This window comes from Paramisgurnus dabryanus, chromosome 16 (genome assembly GCF_030506205.2).
Source record: "Paramisgurnus dabryanus chromosome 16, PD_genome_1.1, whole genome shotgun sequence".
Classification (NCBI taxonomy): Eukaryota; Metazoa; Chordata; class Actinopteri; order Cypriniformes; family Cobitidae; genus Paramisgurnus; species Paramisgurnus dabryanus.
In genome coordinates, this window is record NC_133352.1 from 15470384 (window position 1) to 15489300 (window position 18917).

At 37.2% G+C, this 18917-nt stretch overlaps 1 protein-coding gene across 2 annotated transcripts; it reads right to left on the reverse strand.

Moving 5' to 3' along the window:
- Positions 1 to 680: 680 nt before the first annotated feature.
- On the reverse strand, positions 681 to 16020 carry matr3l1.2 (matrin 3-like 1.2). 2 transcript variants are annotated; one of them, XM_065266450.2, is made up of 21 exons: positions 15895 to 16020; positions 11367 to 12258; positions 10932 to 10993; positions 8709 to 8747; positions 8330 to 8433; positions 8082 to 8140; positions 7818 to 7934; positions 7584 to 7709; positions 7323 to 7484; positions 7119 to 7243; positions 6459 to 7038; positions 5207 to 5327; positions 4216 to 4235; positions 3983 to 4105; positions 2768 to 2896; positions 2558 to 2680; positions 2325 to 2455; positions 1928 to 2237; positions 1666 to 1813; positions 1260 to 1375; positions 681 to 1117 (listed from the first exon to the last, which is right to left on the reverse strand). In XM_065266450.2, exons 2-21 carry the CDS (start codon positions 12108 to 12110, stop codon positions 1064 to 1066), a joined length of 3393 nt encoding a protein of 1130 aa, XP_065122522.1. In that variant the 5' UTR covers positions 12111 to 12258; positions 15895 to 16020; the 3' UTR covers positions 681 to 1063. The 2 variants fall into 2 exon arrangements, with proteins under 2 accessions (XP_065122522.1, XP_073668169.1); XM_073812068.1 differs by lacking the exon at positions 15895 to 16020 and having other exon boundaries at positions 11367 to 13083.
- Between the last annotated feature and the right edge of the window lie 2897 nt (positions 16021 to 18917).

Consider the following 18917-nt stretch of genomic DNA (forward strand, 5'->3'; position numbering starts at 1 on the left):
GTTAAAAATCTTAAAAATGAAAGAAGTCCCATATTAATTTCTACTTTTATTAAAATATGTAGGGGCGGTTTCACGGACAGAGCTAATCCTAATCCCAGATTAGGATGCATGTTTTTAGCAGCCTTAAAGACTTGCACAGACCCATTTAAACATATATAAGTGCAATTGTTTTGTCTCAAGATGAACACCAGTACTGTTTTTTGTGAGGTTTGTTTGTAAAAAAATACTTAAATGTCCTAATATAACTAAGGCCTAGTCCTGGATTAATCTAAACCTTGTCCGGAAAACCGCCCGTAATGTATGTTTGTAAAAACTACTAAAATGTCCTAATATAACTAAGGCTTAGTCCTGGAATAATCTAAACCCTGTCTGAGAAACTATCACTTAAAAGTATTTACAATAAATATAGTAGTCTTCACATTTTTTGCGATCATCTTGTTTCGAGGCAAAATATTTATAATAAGTCTAGTATTGGGAATATATACTAGTCAATATTTAAAGTGGATAAAAAATTCATCTTTTAAGGCTTTTTTATAAAAGGTTTTGATCCTCTTAAAATGTTGACTAGTGTAGTTTTGTTTCTGACACAGTGGTGATGGTGCGAATAAAGTTTTGATATATAAACCATTAAAAAAATATTATTGTCAAGAATGCTAAAAAAATTCAATGTGAAAAGTAGATTTTTTTAATTACTGGCAATTTATTTCCTGCAGCTCTTAAAGTACTTGGTGAGATTTGAGTTTATTATTCTGTTCAAAGAGAATCAATAAAGAAAAATCACAGGATACAATGATTAAAACAGGCAGTAATACACTGGAATGGTTTGTTTAATTAAAGGAAAATCTGAAAAATAGTAGAAGCGCTGTAGGGGTAAAATCTCTTACACTGCTACATTGCAAAAACAAAACCCTTTATCTGCTCAATGACAATTTCCATTACTACATAAAAAGCAAGATATCACTTTAACTATTTTATAGGAAAAACAAACATTTCAACAAACCATTTTATCATGAGAAAACTTAAAAAACAGCATAAAGGCTATATGACATCTATTGCAGCTGGTTCACTTTTTTCCTCCATTACTCTGTGCTTTCGCCTTCTCCTTTTCCAGATGTTTCTAGTAAGAAAAAAAAACAATAATAAGGTCACATGCAATAATGCCATTACAGGGCTTTTGAAACCTTGCATGTAAGTGCTCTCTATTAATATTACATGTTAAAGTGTGTGTGTGTGTGGGGGGGGGGGGGGTTAAAAATCACCTTAAGTTTATCGTAGTGTGATTGACTACAGCAGTGAACCTTCTTAGCGGTGTCCTCATTAGAGTAAAACAGGAAGCAGACTCTACAGTAGTATCCCATCTTTACAAACTCCACACCTGAAACAATTTCAAGTAAAAAAGGATTTATTAGTCATGCACTAGGCCAGGGGTTTTCAAAACTAATGATGTCAGCGACCCTTAAATATGATGAATCTTGAGCAACGGGGGCCTTTCCTAAAATATATATCCATATTATGTATAAATAGAGTAATTGTGATATTATAAAGACAGCAAATTGTTTGGAAACTTATATTTTTGGTTACACAGAAGACTAGTCAATGTGTTAAAAAGTTTTTCCTTTCTTTCAGCTGGATTCAATGAAAAATGCAAAATCTAGACCAACTTACCCACTGGGACGTTAGGGTCATGTGGGCCAAGAGTAGCAAGGCTAGTTTCAGGCTTTTTTTCAGGTGGTGCAGATTTTTCCTCAGTTTCCAAACTTTTCTCAGACACAGCAACAGTTGGCGTAATAACAGCCTCTTTATCATTAGCCTCCTGTTGAAGTAAAAGCACTGAATAAACCTAATGTTTTGTTTTTATAATTTCAAGCAATTAATTGAGAAAAAAATGCCCATTTAAAAAATGAAAAGAACACACAAATCCACTTACAGGTTCAGTCTCCATTTTCTGGACCTCTGGTGTCTCTTTGCTTTGCTCTTCGCTTTGCTCTTCCTCCTCCTCCTCAATAACCTCGGGAACAGTTTCCGGTAAAACATTTGGACTTTCCTTCTCTTCCTTGTTGTCCACCTCCTCGTGTTTATCAGTGGCAGGCTTCTCCACTTTAATCTTTTTAGGAGAAGGTTCTTCCTCTTTCTTGGTGTTACTTTTGCCAGAGCTGTTGCTTTGGGTCTCCGTCTCTTCAGAGCGTTCCCTTTTGGATGGCCGTTTATCCTCTGATTCTGGGCTTGGGGGTCTGTGTCTGTAGGAGTGAAGATTTATGTTATAATAGCAAACCTGACTAACAAGGACAAGCAAGCAAGAGAAACAATCTGATTGTGAAACTGACCCATGTTTGAGTTGCTTATATTTCCTGCTGATATAGACGACAAGTCGTTTGCCTTCAAATTTAGCAGGACTTTCCTTGTAGGTTTCTACCATTTTCTCAGCATCTTCCCCTTTTTCCATCTCAACGAAGCACTAAGGAAACATTATAAACATTAATTCGGCTTCATGCATCCAAATTTCTATCCCAAGCGACTTACAGTGCATTCAAGCTATGTATATATGTATATCTATTACCTCATTGCGTAGCCGATTGAGAAAGTATCTTTTCACTTGTCCAAACGGCTCAGCGATTTTTAAAAGGGATGCATCGGATGATTTGAAGGGTGGAACATTACCGATGTAGACGACTCTGCCGCTCTGCAAACATGACACAAACATGTGTTAGATGTCTCGTACCTTTTAGATAAATGAGCACAGGGTTTAGAGTCGAGTTACGAAGCATACCTGGATGGTTGGATAGGTGTGTGAATGGTAAACCTTAACCGGTTTCCCACACACAGAGGGTATGACATTACCACTGTAAAAATTAGACATTGCTTTTGCCTCTTGTTCATTGGAGAGCTCAAGAAAAGCCTTTAACAGAGAACAAATCACAAGACTGTAAGATTATATCTCACACAGACAATTAATGTCTTCAGCATTTCTTTATCTATAGCAAAAATAGCATCATACTAGTTTAGATCGACGTAATGTTGAGTAAACAATGACTGAATTCTATTTTGTAATGATCCCTTAAAGGGATAGTTCGGCCAAAAACGATATTAAACCCATGATTTACTCACCCCCAAGCTGTCCGAGTTGCATATGTCCATCGTTTTTCAGACAAACACATTTTCGGATATTTTAGAAAATATTTTAGATCTTTCTGTTCATTAAATGTAATGTCACGGGGTCCAGCAATAGTCCACGACCTTCAAGTCCAAAAAAGTGCGTCCATCCTTCACAAATTAAATCCAAACAGCTCCAGGATGATAAACAAAGGTCTTCTGTGGGTAATCCGTGCGGTGTTATTGTAGAAATATCCATATTTAAAATGTTATTAACGTTATAAACTACCTTCCGGTAGCGCCGCCATCTTAGACTCAGGAGAGAGTATTAGCGTAGTGTACGCACTTTTCTTAGTGACGTATGACAAATTCGGAGGGCGGGGGCACAGAGCAGCAGCAGAGAAACTCTGTACGCTGCGTAAGCTCTCATCCTGAATGCGGATCACTCCAAGATGGCGGCGCTACCGGAAGGTAGTTTATAACGTTAATAACATTTTAAATATGGATATTTCTACAACAACACCGCACGGATTACCCACAGAAGACCTTTGTTTATCATCCTGGAGCCGTTTGGATTTAATTTGTGAAGGATGGACGCACTTTTTTGGACTTGAAGGTCGTGGACTATTGCTGGACCCCGTGACATTACATTTAATGAACAGAAAGATCTAAAATATTTTCTAAAATATCCGAAAATGTGTTTGTCTGAAAAACGATGGACATATGCAACTCGGACAGCTTGGGGGTGAGTAAATCATGGGTTTAATATCGTTTTTGGCCGAACTATCCCTTTAATACAATGTCAGACTGCTGATACCAAGCATTAAAGTCTGTATTTATAGCTACAGTAAAGCTGTTGTGAGCATCAAACAGAACATCCAAGATCTCTTACCTCAGGCCTTACATCCAAGACCAGATGTCGCACAACTTTCCCAAACGGCTTTGCTAGAGAAAGAATTTCTTCCAGATAACCATAGCCACGCTTAAAGCCAACAACATTCACAACTCTCAGTCCCTACAATCAGAAAATGACCATTAAAATTGGTTACTTGCAAAAATGTAAAAAAAAATTTTACATTTAAAACTGCTAAAGAAAAAGGGTTTTATAACAACTAAGAAACTCACCCCCTTATCTTTTGAGCTTCCTACAAAATATAAGAGGAATACGGTTAAATGGAACGACTCAAACCATGCAGCTTTTATAAAACATTTTTGGCGCAAAAGCACAGAATATGATATTGTGGTTTTTGTTGATACATGTGACCCAGTTTGTCAAAATTAAACTAGTAATTTCTTAAATGATTTACTATTTTCTACATAAAATCATTCTGCGTCACGTAAACAACATTATGTGAAAATATAACCTTGATATCTTTAATAATGACTGAGTAAGACCACGTCAAATATTGAAATCAAAGCTTAGGAAGCCAAATTCTTGAGTACTTTGAGGCTCCTAATTGCGTAATGGAGTCACAAATGTTAAAATAATGATTGTAATTTTGTTTATGGTTCTTAAAGGGATAGTTCACCAAAAATGAAAATCCATCAAGCTGTTGCAAACATTTATACATTTCTTTGTTCTCCTGAATACAAAAAAAGATAAATAGAAAATGTTTGTAACCAAGCAGATCTGGGGCACCAATGACTTCCATTAAAGTAAATGGTGCCCCAGATCTGTTTGGTTAGTAACATTTTCAGAATATCTGTATTTGTGTATACAAAAAAAGAACTTTAGAGCAGGTTTAGAGCCACGCAAGGGTCAGTAAATGATGCCAGACTTATACTTTTTGGTGAACTATCCCTTTAAGAAATTGGTTTACCCAATAATGAAACTTTGTCATCATTTATTCACCCACAAGTTTGAAACCTGTATCATTTTCTTGGTTTTGCTGAACACAAAGATATTTTGAGCAATGTTTGTAACCTACTATGCAAGTCAATGGTGCTTCTGCTTCCTGCTTGTTCAAAAATTAATACAGATTTGTAACAACTCGAGGGTAAATAAATGATAGAATTTTCTTTTCTGGGTAAGCATAAATTTTAGTGCCAAAACAACTAAAACAAAGCAAGTCTTTTAAAGGGCTCATTGTTTTGGTCAGTAAAGCTGTTGAAGTACCTGAAGGGTTTTTAGCTCTTGACTTTGAGTCGTGTCTCTCTGCATCCTCCTCCTCAGCCAACTCATCAAGAGTAACAAACTCATCCAGGTTCTCAGGAAAGTCAGTTTCACCTTGAGCCTCCTAAAAGCAGACAAATACAGTCAACAAATCTGAGTTTTATCAATCAGTGAACATGCATTTTATAACAAAAAGAGATTTTCTTTGGGAAAACGTTTTAAATTACACCCATGCTTTTTTCACCTCACAACGACATAGGCTGTCAAGCTCTGAAATTGACAAAAAAGCTAAATAGTCCATAAGGCTACAGTGTACTCCTTATTTTCTGAGGCCATAATAGCTTTACGTGCCAATAAGAGAGAGAAAGATTCTGATCAGTAGGTTTCATTGATGCCTAGCAGCAGCAATATAATTGAGGCTTGTAACCTGGTATTACATTTTGGTCGATCAGATCACAAGTGGACGACGCTAAATACAGGTGTAAACCGGGTGTTAAACATTTTGAGCTCATCCACTTTCGACCCCATTCTGAAGCAGTCGAAAACAAATTCGACCAGATTGCTTTTGTGGTGAAGGCGTGCATGTGATCGATTGTGGCTGTTTAAACACATAAGACGCAAACTCTCCACCTATCTATCTACTGTAATGTACCAAGCACAAGGTTTTACATCGAACATGACTTGATATAGTGTTTTTATTAAATCTATATTCATCGAGTTGATTCGAGAATAAAGTATAAAAACCGTCCCGAGAATCGAATCGAATCGATCTGGAACATCTGAATCGATACCCAGCCCTAGTTTTGAAATATGAAAACTACATTTTTATACCTTTCTAACAATATATAGTTTGCTGGATAGATTACCATTTACATAAAAATATTGAAGAAATTAGGTGTCCCGCTTACGAGACAACACCAGTTAACGGGTTAAATTCAGCGCTTAGCGTCTACATCACGGCTCTCAGCCCGTCCTGTGTTGCGGAGCCGGAGGAAAACTGGGAGAAAGTTTGCTATCTCAGACGGAGTACAGAAGCGAACTGACAGAGCGGAAGCGCAAAGTCTGACGTAGTGAGGATAACTTGCCCACAGACCACCCCCTTAAAGTAATCAGGACAAAAGCGTTCCGAAGTGGACAAGAGACTGATCAAAATGCCAGGTGTAAACAAGAATGTGTCTCTCTCTTCCACTTGTGATCCGATCGACCAAAATGTATCTTAATAATCCCAGGTATAACATCCCCAATAAGTTCTTACCTGCTGTGTATCATCCTCTTCAGGAACTTCATCCTCTCGTTGTTCGCCATTTTCTTCCTCTGGTTGTTGTTGTTTAGGAAGCTCATCCGTGTTCTCCCCTTGCTCAGTCTCAGATACCGCAGGCTCCTCCAGCTGTGCCTCTTCCTGCTTTTCCTCAGTGTCTTCTCGGTCATCCACAGCATCTGCATCATCTGTGCCATCATTGGCTTGTTGTTCCTCGGTGTCTTCATGCTCTATATTGGTCTCAGGATCTGGTGGTTGTGTACTGCCTTCCTCTGGCTCACAGGATTGGAGGTCCTCCTCGGCAGAGGGCTCTTCAACCAAATCCTCTTCATCTCCATCACGTGCTTCCATAACATCAGCTTCTTCGTCTCCAGATTCATCTTTCTTGGCTTCATTTTCATCCTCCTGCTTAGATACCTCTTCCTTCTTATCCGAACTCTCTCTGGCTTTGGAGCTAGAGGATCTTTGACTTTTCGACGAAGATTTGTCACCAGTTCTGCTGGTGCTGTCGCTGTTCCTGCTGTCGCTACTCCTTCGTGTGGTTTCCACTTTTCCTTGACCCTTGCCTGGTGGGACCCTGGAACATAAATACATCACAGTGGGTTTATTTTCTTTTTATACACATTAATGTTATATCTGGAAGGGTTGAAGACTTACGTTAGAGACTTGTATTTTGTGCAGATGTTCAGCCTGACAGATCTTTTACTGATAGTCAAAGGATGGAGGGTGTAGTACTTTACCAACATTTCAGCATCTTCTGTATTGCTCATTTGAACAAATGCCTGTTAAAAAAATATTCATTGATCAGGAAATGTTTTAAATTATAGAGATGTTCTGGATAGAGCTGTATTTACACCTTACCTCATCATTTAGGAAAAGATGCTTTTCGACAATACCAAATCTACGAGCGATAGTCAGAAGCTCCATTTTCTGGTCAGCCCCTCGTGGTAAATTGGAGAAAAACACCACTTTGCTATCCCCTCCCTTCACTGGTCTAGTTTCTCTGTCTGGTCTTCCTGTTTTCTGCATTGATAAAAACAGTAAAGGTTTGTCCATAAAGGGGTAATAGAGGATTGCAGTCCCTACTTGTCTTTATACAATCTAACTTTCATGTCATCTTACCTCAATTACCAGCAATTCCTTTGACAAATAAATTTGTATCTCTTTGCCATGCAATATAGCAGGTTTACGATGGTAATAATTAGCCATGGCCAAAGCTTCTTCATGCGTCTGGAGCTCCAAGAAAGCCTTTAAAAAAAAAAAAAGAGACAAATGCAAAAGTTGATGATGGAACATATTTACATGAAATCATATTCAAACCCTAAATACAAACTTTAACAATTGTGTTTACATTACCTTATTCTTTAGTACAAGATGTTCTCGGATGGTGCCAAACGGTTTTGCCAAAGCAAACAGGGTGTTTGATGACATTGGTTTTCTGTCATATTTTGCCACAACCACCCTACTTCTTATCTAAAATAAAGTATTTGTAAGTGCAATGTATTGTTTATCAAACAACGTGTAAGATAACCAAATATTTTAAAACATACAAAGTGCACAAGGTGACCAATTTAATGGCTTTGAAGATTAATCAGCAGATCAATTTTAGTAGATTATTACCTTAGGTGCTGTTGTATATGATGTCACTTTATTTGTCATTCCCATACTGGAATCCGACCCTAAAGACATTGATTTAGATTAGCCAATGCTTTAATATTTCTAAAACATGAACTAAAGAACTGTAAGCTACAATTAACACCTACAAAAAACAAAACAAAACCACATCTGCTCTACAGATTTATAAAAACATGTGTGTCAAAACATAGCTGGTGCTTTTCTCTGACTATATCCTCATACAGATTTATTACCCCAGTTGGAGCTCATCCCAGTTCTCTGTAGACCGACACCAACCGGTGCAGCTCCCAGCAATCCATCCGAGCGATTTTTTGTGTTGAGTGATAGGGAAGTCGACCTAAGAGAAATTCATCATTAACGTTCTACTCTTCACAAAAATTGTACAGACAAGCTACTTTTCTATATCTCACACTTAGGGGCGTATCACATTTCGCGTCTAAAATCTCCTTTCCAACGTGGCATTCTAAAAAGTTGAATTTAAAAAAAGCGCCTCTCTATCTATTTGAGGGCGCTTGCTGTACGGCTACATTCAAAATAATGAAATTGCACACGCTAAAGATGCGAAACGTGAACCGCCCCTTAATGAAGCAGTATTTAGTACTTATGACATACATGCGACTGGAGGGCATGTGGGGATCCCAGTCCGGATACCTACAAAATAACAGGAAACGAGAATTTTAAACTTTTATCTTTCTAATATTAACATTTAAGGATTAGTCAATTTTCTAAAAAACAAATCTAGATAATTTACTCACCACCATGTCATCCAAAATGTTGATGTCTTTCTTTGTTCAGTCGAGAAGAAATTATGTTTTTTTGAGGAAAACATTCCAGGACTTTTCTGATTTTAATGGACTTTAATGGACCCCAACACGTAACAGATTTAATGCAGTTTAAAATTGCAGTTTCAACAGAGTTTTAAAGGACTCTAAATGATCCCACAGAGGCATAAGGGTCTTATCTAGTGAAATGATTGTCATTTTTGACAAGAAAAAAAAAAAAAAATGCACTTTTAAACCACAACTTCTCATTAATCTCCGGTCCCGTGATGCGCCAGCACGACCTCACGTAAATGCGTAATGCCGAGGAAAGTTCACGTGTTACATATATAAAACGCACATTTGCGGGTCATTTTAAACAATAAACTGACACAAAGATATTAATTAGTATCATTCCACATACAACAACATTGGAACGGTCCTCTTTCTCCACACTTGTAAACACTGGGTGTAGTTTCGCATATATCATCCGTGACCTCTTGACGTGATGATGTATTGCGTGAGGTTGCGCTGGCGCATCACAGGACCGGAGGAAGATGAGAAGTTGTGGTTTAAAAGTGCATATTTTTATTTTTATTGTAAAAAATGACAATCGTTTGGCTAGATAAGATCCTTATGCCTCATTTGAGATCGTTTAGAGTCCTGTGAAACTGCAATTTTAACCTGCATTAAAACTGTTAGGTGTTGGGGTCCATTAAAATGAGGAAAATCCTGGAATGTTTTCCTCAAAAAACATAATTTCTTCTCGACTGAACAAAGAAAGACATAAACATTTTGGATGACATGGTGGTGAGTAAATTGGATTTTTTTAAGAAAATTGACTAATCCTTTAAAAACATGAATCATATTGTAAGAGTGCGATAGAACAATACTTTCACAAACACATTTTTAAAGGATACAAAATATCATCTTTCATCGTTAATAGGGCTGGGCAAAAAAAATGATATTTCGAGTAATCACTTTTTTAAACATATTTTGTTCAAAATCAATTCTCAAAGAGCAGAATCGATTTTTTTTTTCGTTCAGATATATTTCCGCAAACATTGAACGTAAGATTAAAGTTAATCTTATTACTAGTCTTCTTCACTAGATGTCAACCTCTTTTTTGCCTTGCGTGATGTTACCAAGGAGCGAGAGGCGAGCCTGTCATTCATTCATTCAGTGCTTAAAATGGCGGTTTCAGGTGCTTTGTCGACGTTGATGCCACCTTCACATAAAAAGTCAGAGGTATGGAAGCATTTTAGATTTCACAAGCAAGACGACGACAATAGTGTTGTGGCTTTTAATTTCTTTTTATTAATTACCCACTTGTAAACTGCTGTTCACTGTTCTTTTTTATTAATATAGTATTTGTATTAAATCAATATTCACTGAGTTGAATCGAGAATCGAGCATAAAAACCAACCTGACAATCGGAATCGAAAATTGAATCTAGAATCTAAATTGAATCGATAGCTTGTGAATCTAAATCGAATCGATATGGAACATCTGAATCGATACCCAGCCCCAATCGTTAACATCAAAATCAGATATTATCGACAATAATTTTTGCTCCAATATTGCACACCCCTACATTACATAAAGAAAGTACTAGTATTATAGTGTCTCGAATAGGTTTGTGCTTCAATTATGTGCTAGATTACATAAAGTGTCATTGTTTTCTTAAATATTTGCTTTACAATAACTATTTTCTAATAAACGGTGGTAAACACCCTTTAAAGCATTTTGTTTATGATTAATAACTTAATTAAACCATTGTGAAATTACTTGTAAAGCTTCTATTTTCATCATTTATAATGAATAGAAGTGAACATGTCATAATTCACAAACAAATCTGTTTATTTAACACATTTCTCAAGTGATACGTGACAACAAACAGCTGTGTAATATAGCAAACCTATCGTAGCGGGTTTTAACATGTATGGCGATAATCTAAATAAAAATACCTTCAATTGTCTTTTGATGGTCATACAAAACTATCAAATGGTTTGTCATATTTATGTGAACATATAAGGTGTTTTCAAGTCTCGTTTGAAGCTTGATAACCTTTACTTACATTTGCAGGAGGAGTCTCCGGTTTTCAGAATGACGAATCCCGGTTGTGTGTTGAGTCCATTCCTTTACAAACACAGGAAAGGATAAAATAAATATCCAGAATACTGAGACAATATGGCCCGTATCCAACATTAAAACAATGAGAAGTGTTATAACTGAAGTAGAAGGAAGGTCAATATGTTCAGAAAAGAATCTGGAATGTGTGTTATTTACATAACCCTTATTTAAAGCCAAATATAATGACCAAGCAATAACAGCTAACAACAGTGTGTGTAAGTATTAGTAGTCACCCAATGTGTAAGCAACAGTAAGATGTGGCAATTCAAATTCAACATATGATTTTTCAAAGTGGTCTTCTCCATCATGTGTAGTACCTGGCCAGGTAAAGGAGTTGTGTGAGTGTGTGTGCAAAAGGACAGCGGCTTAAATTACTCACCATGGAAGTGTGTACATCAAAATCACAAAGAGCACACACATGAGGAAACATGAGAGGCATGACTCCCAAGAAATCCTGTACTTTGCCGTTAGACGGGGTGCCCACTCTTCTTTGCATGAACATGTCGTCGGATGATGATGATGCAGACATGCCAATGCCGCGGTAGGAATCACGGGAAAGATCAGAATATTGCCGGTCTCTACTGCCACCGCTGCCATAATCTAACATGTCGTATCCTCGACCAGACGTGTCTTGTGTGGAACTGTAACCGAAGTCGCCCTGCGATCGGTTTTGAGATTGCCCGCCGGAGCGGTCCATTCTTCCGCCCTGGGTATCACCCCAATCTTCTCGGTCGTTTCTGTATGAAGTCTCTCCACCCATGCGGCGACCGGCTTCCATTTTGCGGTTCTTAAGCTCCATGATAAGACGGGGTAAGGTCTCCACACTGATGTTCTCCTCTGGGACCTGTGCCAGCGCATCTAAATCAGTTGGTGAGAGACCTAGGCTGGCAAAGAGTTTCATGGTATTGCTAATGTGGCTGCCTGCTCGGCGGGGCAGTTGGGAGTCATGGTCTTTTCCCTCCCCTCCGAGCAAACTGGACATGCCGCTGCGGGACTGGGAAGACCCGTAAGGATCTGAGTGTTTCTCACCCATACTAAAGTTCAAAGTCTCAGCAGCAGCCAAAAGCCCACGGCCAACGGCGAAGCCTTTCTGTGTACCATCGCTGTTCAGTTTTTGGGACATGCCTTAAAAATGATAAAACTTCAGATGAGCGGGGAATAAGAAGAACAAAGCAAATCAAGTCCAGGGAAGGACGATCCGTCGATACAAGTCTGGATCTCAAAGACACTTGAGTGCAGAGAAAAGTGCGCTCCTCCTGAATGAAACGGGTCTGCAGAAACACAACGGAGCAATGATTTCTAGCATGCTCAAGGAAATGGTTAGCAGTGGCACAGGAAAGCAAGACATAAGCTCCATAACTGATACAATTCAAGTAATAAAGGTCAAATTAGTTATAAATGGAAAGTTTGGTATAGTGACCAATTACACCATTAAATGAAGATTTACAAGTTCCACAAGAATTAATAAGCACCATTTAAATGGAAAGTACAATAGGAAAGAAATTTGAATCAAATTTAAATCCTTTAATGTGGGAAAGACATGGAAAGTAATGCAATTTCTTGGAGAGGAAGAAACCAAAGACATTGGTACTAATGCTTCTAAAAATATCAAGCTGTACAATTTGACTACAAATGTGATGGCCAAGAATGAAAACATATTTAATGATGAATAGACACAACTAATCCTTTATGGACCAAATTAACTTGATGTTAAGATCAAGGTGGATTACAAGTAAAACAACTGACGGCAAAGAGTGAATATTTTCTAAACAGAACAAACCTGGCGAAAAAGTGCACCTTTATTCAAAGAAGTGAAATTTTACTCACTTAAGTAACCACAATTGATAATGGTGGTGGTTATTCTGAATAAGACTTTAAAGGCAGATGGTATAGTCTGAAAAATACTTGAAAATGATGCTTTGTTGTAAGTCCTGCTTTGGATCGTCACAAAACCCAAGTTACTGTGTAGGCACAGTAGTGAAGAAGTGTTAAATTGTTAAAAATGTAAATTGCAGATTAGGATCATGAAGTGTCAAATTTGTTAAAAATTCACATTGACGATTAGGATCAATAACTATGCAGTATTTCTGCAAAAATTCAAAAATTCACATTTCACAAATTCACATTTCACACCAGGACTTATTAAAATCCATGTAAAGTTATATTCAACCTTTTAAAAAACGAAACGAAAATAAGAAAATAAGCAGGATCCTTTGCTCTCAAATGCTGGGGGTATGTCCGCTGTAGCCACTTAAACCACGCCGGTGTTACAAGATTTTTGGTTTCTGAGATACTCGTAAACTTCATAAACTTCCACCATTTATTAGATGTGCTGAGACTAAGCTGGGAAACCCTACCACCATAACTAGATCGTAAAAAAAAAATGGCTGCAAAAAAGGCTGTCAAGTGCATCTCGGAGAATGGCGCGGACGCGATTCACACCGCGAGCGGGCACGCGCTAGCCTGGCTCCGCCCTCCTACGTGCTTCCGCTTATTTTTCATTTCGCTTCAGCAGTACGTCTGGGATGGCTCTATAGAGTTTCGTTTTCTCCTGCAAAAATCTGCAGGACCAATCAGCGAACAGATGGGGGTGGCTAAGAACGATGACGTTGAGGTCGTGCGTCAGTTTGAGTTGTAGTTCAGTAATGGCAGCGGAGAAAGACGTGAGAAAAGCTATTCGGTCCGTTGTTGCAAATCTGCCGAATATACAGAAGTTAAAGCCAGAGCAAGAACCAGGTTTGCTAACTTTTGTTTGTCTGATTATTCTGACTTTTTGTTTCCGGACGGTTTCGGTGCATGATATACGTCACGACCACATGTTAAATGAATGTACGAGAGTCTGGTTATACCAGGCTAGGCACGCGCCCCACACGGCCCAAATTAGAAAGACATGGTCTGGACCGTCACTGTCTGAAAGATAACTAGCCAGTTGATAAAACATCACGGAGAATAGCGCGGACACGCTTTACACCGCAAGATAGCCAGTTGATAAAACGTGTGTCCGTGAGAACTGTAAGTGGACTTATGCTTTGGGTTTATTGAAGCCTGTTATTCTATTAGTCTACAGTTCTTGCAAATTTAAATTAAGTTAGCTGGTGATTTTGTTGTTTGAGCAACCTGCTAGCTAGGTTTTACGTGCCTGTTATTAGATAAAATTTTGCCCCTTTAACTGCCACGCTCCCGGATCCCCGCCCAACCCTACCACCTTAACTAACAAATTTTCTGCGGGAAACCCTGAAAGTGCTCATAGTTCTGCACAGGTCCTACAGCGTAGCCTCAATGCCTTAGGCTACGTGTCAGTTTTTATTCAAACTTCTGTGTCTTTGTCCGCGTCGACGTGCAATAACACATGCAGACTGTTAGCAGCCAGCATTCACACGTGTAAACCACAGTAGCAGTGCAACAGCCAAAGATTAAGCAGCTTAGCCAGTAAGCCCACTAAGGGGCTGATCAAACCAAACACGTTTATGGCAGTTGCATGCACCTTTTTTGAACGATTTTCTATGGACAGTGAGTGTAATGTGCACCAAACGCCTTGCGTTCTTTGCCGCAGCACGCGTATTTGAAGAAGCGCTAAAAGCCAAAAAGCACCCGACGTCATCCGCGTTCTTCCATTGTCCAATCGAATTAGGGGAGAGGCCTTCTGTTGTGGTGACGGACTTGGCCCATCTTGGCATAAGTATGTTTGTGTTAAATCGGCCCATCAACCATACAGCTCTCTCAATATCGGCAATAAAAAAAAAATACATATCGTCGACCACTACTAAAAATTACCCATAAAGGGCATCACATTCTTTTAAATGTGCATGCTCGAGAAGTTAATGAATATTCACATAAGCTCCTTCAGTGAAACCAAATATCTCAGAAACCAAAATCTCAACAGTGAGATGCACTCTTCTTATTGTATAAGGAGGGCCATGATTTTAGGCCCGCCTAAAAAATCCGGATACTCAGAAATAATGATAAACTGTTAAATGTTCTAATATACCACAATTTATTACTACATAGGTAGGTCACAGTCTTTGTAACGTCTTCTTAGCAATATATTACTAACATTTGTGTGTTTAGAATTAATTCTCTGAATTGACTTTACATAGACTTTAAAATAAGTTAAAAAAGTGTGAAAAAGTTAACAAATATATTTCCCTTTATATATATCCATGTCAATCCTAATTTAGAATCTTCACAAATAAATTGCTTGGACATCACATATGCATTATTGGAAGGTTTTGAACATACGATTGTAGCTCGATAATATGATGCATATTCATTATATTTAAGCAGCAATGCATTTAACGACCTGCAGTGCACATAAAACTACCAACTGACACAGGAGTGGCACTAAACTTTTTGTTTCACTGCTCGTGATAGAAAGGCAAACAAGAAAGATAGGCGCTCTTCCAAGAAAAACCAATCCCACAACCGACTGCGCTGACCAAAGAACATTTCACAGGATTTGTTGGCATTTATATGCATTTTAAAATAACATCAATTACATAAGGATGAAAATCAGTATTAGATACCAGTTCAAAATGTATGCAGACACCTTTAAACAAAGTGTCTGTCGAGGAATGTATCCCAGACTACGATGCGCATTCAACGTTCATCAATTTCAAAGATCGCCAACTGGTGTGCACTAATAGTATAGTCTATACATCGTGGTGTACTATAGACAAACATTTTCTAAACACAAAGGTTTAGGGCTGGAGAGGTCGGCTATGCTAAACACGAAATGCAAAGAGAGTATGGAAGACGTTAACCTAGAGTGAAAATGAAACAGGCACGAACAGGCCCAATCCTGCAGACATGTAATAAATATTTGCCGCTGCAGAGGTTAAATGTTGTTCAAAATCTACACACGGGCCATGATGTCCTCTGGCTCTCGACTGAAGTGAGATGTTACTTACATTTTTGTTTTCTTCGCGCGTTTCTGTCTTCTGCGAAACAGAAAATTACGACTAGCTCGATTAAAAGCAAACGTGCAAGACCAGCGCGAGGACAAACACGTTCAGTGTTTTTCCTCTTACTTCCGGTAAATATTTCAAAATAAAAGTTAAAAAATGGGAAGCTTATGTAAATAAATAATAACAATAAAAATAACAGCAATAATATAAATAATAATAACAATAATAATAATTGAATGAATAAATTTACATTTATAGGTTTTTATATACTAATGACCCTCCTTCTCAGCTACTCTGGATCAAGAACTCTTCATCTCCCCAAATCCTTTAAACTACAAAAAATACAGCCTATCAAAACAGTTTTTTAAGTCATTATACCTGGAGAACAAAGCTTAGAGTTTTATATTGCAAGATAACTCTCAAGGTAATTGAATTGGAGCTTGACAAACAACTGGTGTGGCATACTTTGAAAAAGTGCATTTGCTAATCAACATTAGGATGAATAGATATTTAGAAAGAAACTTTATGCCATCTATATCCTTAAATTGAAAATCATGAGCTTTATCAAAAAATCTGTGTAATTATTTTGTTATTATGCAATATATCCATAAAATAGAGAATATTTTTCAAAGTTTGCTTGTCCACAACTGTGTAGCTCATGAAATTTTAAACACAAATACACATAACAGCAGTAGACTGTGAAATCCAGGTTAAGGTCTCAGAATCAAATAATGAGATGAGCATCAAAGTTTGATTTCACTCGTTGATTTCAATCTTTGACATGACCTTACTCAGTCAATATTAAAGATATCAAGGTTATATTTTCACAGAATGTTCATTATGTAGGATGATTTTATCTAGTAAACAGTAAATCACAAATAAATTACTTTTCAAAGGCAGGGTCACAGATGATAAAAAAGCTGTCTTGGCATTCAGGAACCAAGTAATTGTTTTACAGGGAGAACTGATGGAGTGAACAGCAGAGAGCAGTATAAGACTCTTTATCCAGCAGCAATCAGGAAACTGAGATGAGTCAGATTTTTGAATTACGTTATTCACTTATTTAATATTTAACAGCATCTCAGCATCTTTAATAAGTTATTTGAATAAGACTGCTTTTTCAGACTGTTTCAAACTGTTAGTTAGGGATCTATTTATCAGTGCAGTGCATCAGAACTTTTGTGACCCTACCTGTGAAAACCCAACTTATTTACTATATTCTACATAAAATCATCATACGTAAAGAATTTTTTGTGAAAATATACATCCCAATCTCACGACAAGTCGTGTTATAGTCAAAAATATTTGATTAATTTATTCATGTTCATGGACACGATTTTCCGCTTTTTTTGTGCCATGTCTTTTTTCTGTCAGTCAACACGAATTTCTATAGGCTAGATCGTTTTTTATGTCATTTTAAATAAATAGTTATAAACATAAATAGTCATTTTATGTTTTGTTTTCTCTTGTTTTTTCTTATGTTTTTACCATTGTCGCTTATTGGGGTTATTATGACTTTTTGTTACAATTTAGACATCCTAACCCAAACCTCAATACACTCAAGCGAAAATTGTTTTAAAATTGGAAGAAACACATGTAGAAACCAATAGATAAAATTACATCCTAACCCAAACCCCAAATCTAACCCCAAGCGACAATGATTTAAAAATAGAAAAAACTATGAGAAAACAATACATAAAATGACACGAAAAAGTTATGCCACGAACACGAAAAACTATTTATAGAAATTTGTGTTGACTGACACAAAAAAGACATTCACGCTCAATGGCAGGAAAAAAGCGGAAAATCGTGTCCATGTACACAAATAAATTAATCAAATATTTTGTGACTATAACACAACTTGCCATGAGATTGTGTTGAAATATATCCTTGATATCTTTAATATCGACTGACTAAGGTCATGACAATTAAAATCAATGATTGAAATCCAACTTTGATGCTTTTGATGCATTAGATTATGAGACTTTAGAGTGGATTTCACAGAAAGGATCACATTTTTGTCTAGGGTACAGGTACACTCACAGAAAAAATGGTACAAAAGTTGTCAATTGGCCTGTGCCTTTTTTAAAAAGTACACTTTAGTATAGGTACACACTGGTCCCTAAAAGGTACATACTGAGACCTACAGTAGAGGTACATATATGGAACACATATGGTACCTTTTTAAAGGTACCATCCAGTGACAACATTTGTACTTTTTTTTCTGAAATTGTATATGCACACACCAAGCATGTATCTAACTAGACCCTTAAACAACATCCTGATAGGTAAACCCATCCTGTAGGGTTGTAATTTATACTAGGTTCTTTAAACCTAAAATGCTAAGTTTTAATCATTTGTTAGGTTTAATATAAAAAAAATTCTGGGTTAATTTTACCTAACAGGCTGGGTTGATTGAATAGTATAGGCATTAAATAGCTGTTTTTTGTAGCCCATCATGTATATTGAAAATATGCCTTTTTGATTAAAACAATACTTTTTTATATTTAGCAATCAATATGGCATTTAAGTGCAACCTTAGATGAAAAATGGCGGCATTGGTTCGATCATTGGTTCTAGTGAGTCGTCATATGCGTCAACAAACATACAGTCACAAAACACGCAAGAAGCATTGGCACTTTGATAGCTGAAAGTAAACTTTGTATAGCACTTCTTTTATTATTGCCCCCATACGTCTTGTTTTCCCTTATGTTTGTAAGTTGCTATGGATACATACATACATCTAAATACCTAAATGTAAATGTAGATGCAGTACCAGGCCATGGTGACCATAGCAACCCATCGCAAATCTTCAAGATAAGGCAGTTTACAACCCAATGGAATGTAAGGAGACTCACTCCCCCTTTACCTACAGTACTTTAAGACAAACAAGGTAGGCATATACCATATTATAAGCCATATATATTCAATTATATATAAAATGTTGTTCTGTTTTATCTGTATGTGATCCAGACTTACTCATTTAAGATCAAGACCATGGTTGATATCTATGTGTTGCATTTTTT

Bases quoted from the DNA above. Each gene is read 5' to 3' on its own strand.
- matr3l1.2 (XM_065266450.2), bottom strand. From the start codon at position 12,110: ATGTCCCAAAAACTGAACAGCGATGGTACACAGAAAGGCTTCGCCGTT. The intron at 2,456-2,557 runs GTAATAGATATA...ATGTTTCCTTAG, and splicing joins TCAATCGGCTACGCAATGAG to TGCTTCGTTGAGATGGAAAA. The intron at 1,118-1,259 runs GTGATTTTTAAC...TTTTCTTACTAG, and splicing joins CACACTACGATAAACTTAAG to AAACATCTGGAAAAGGAGAA.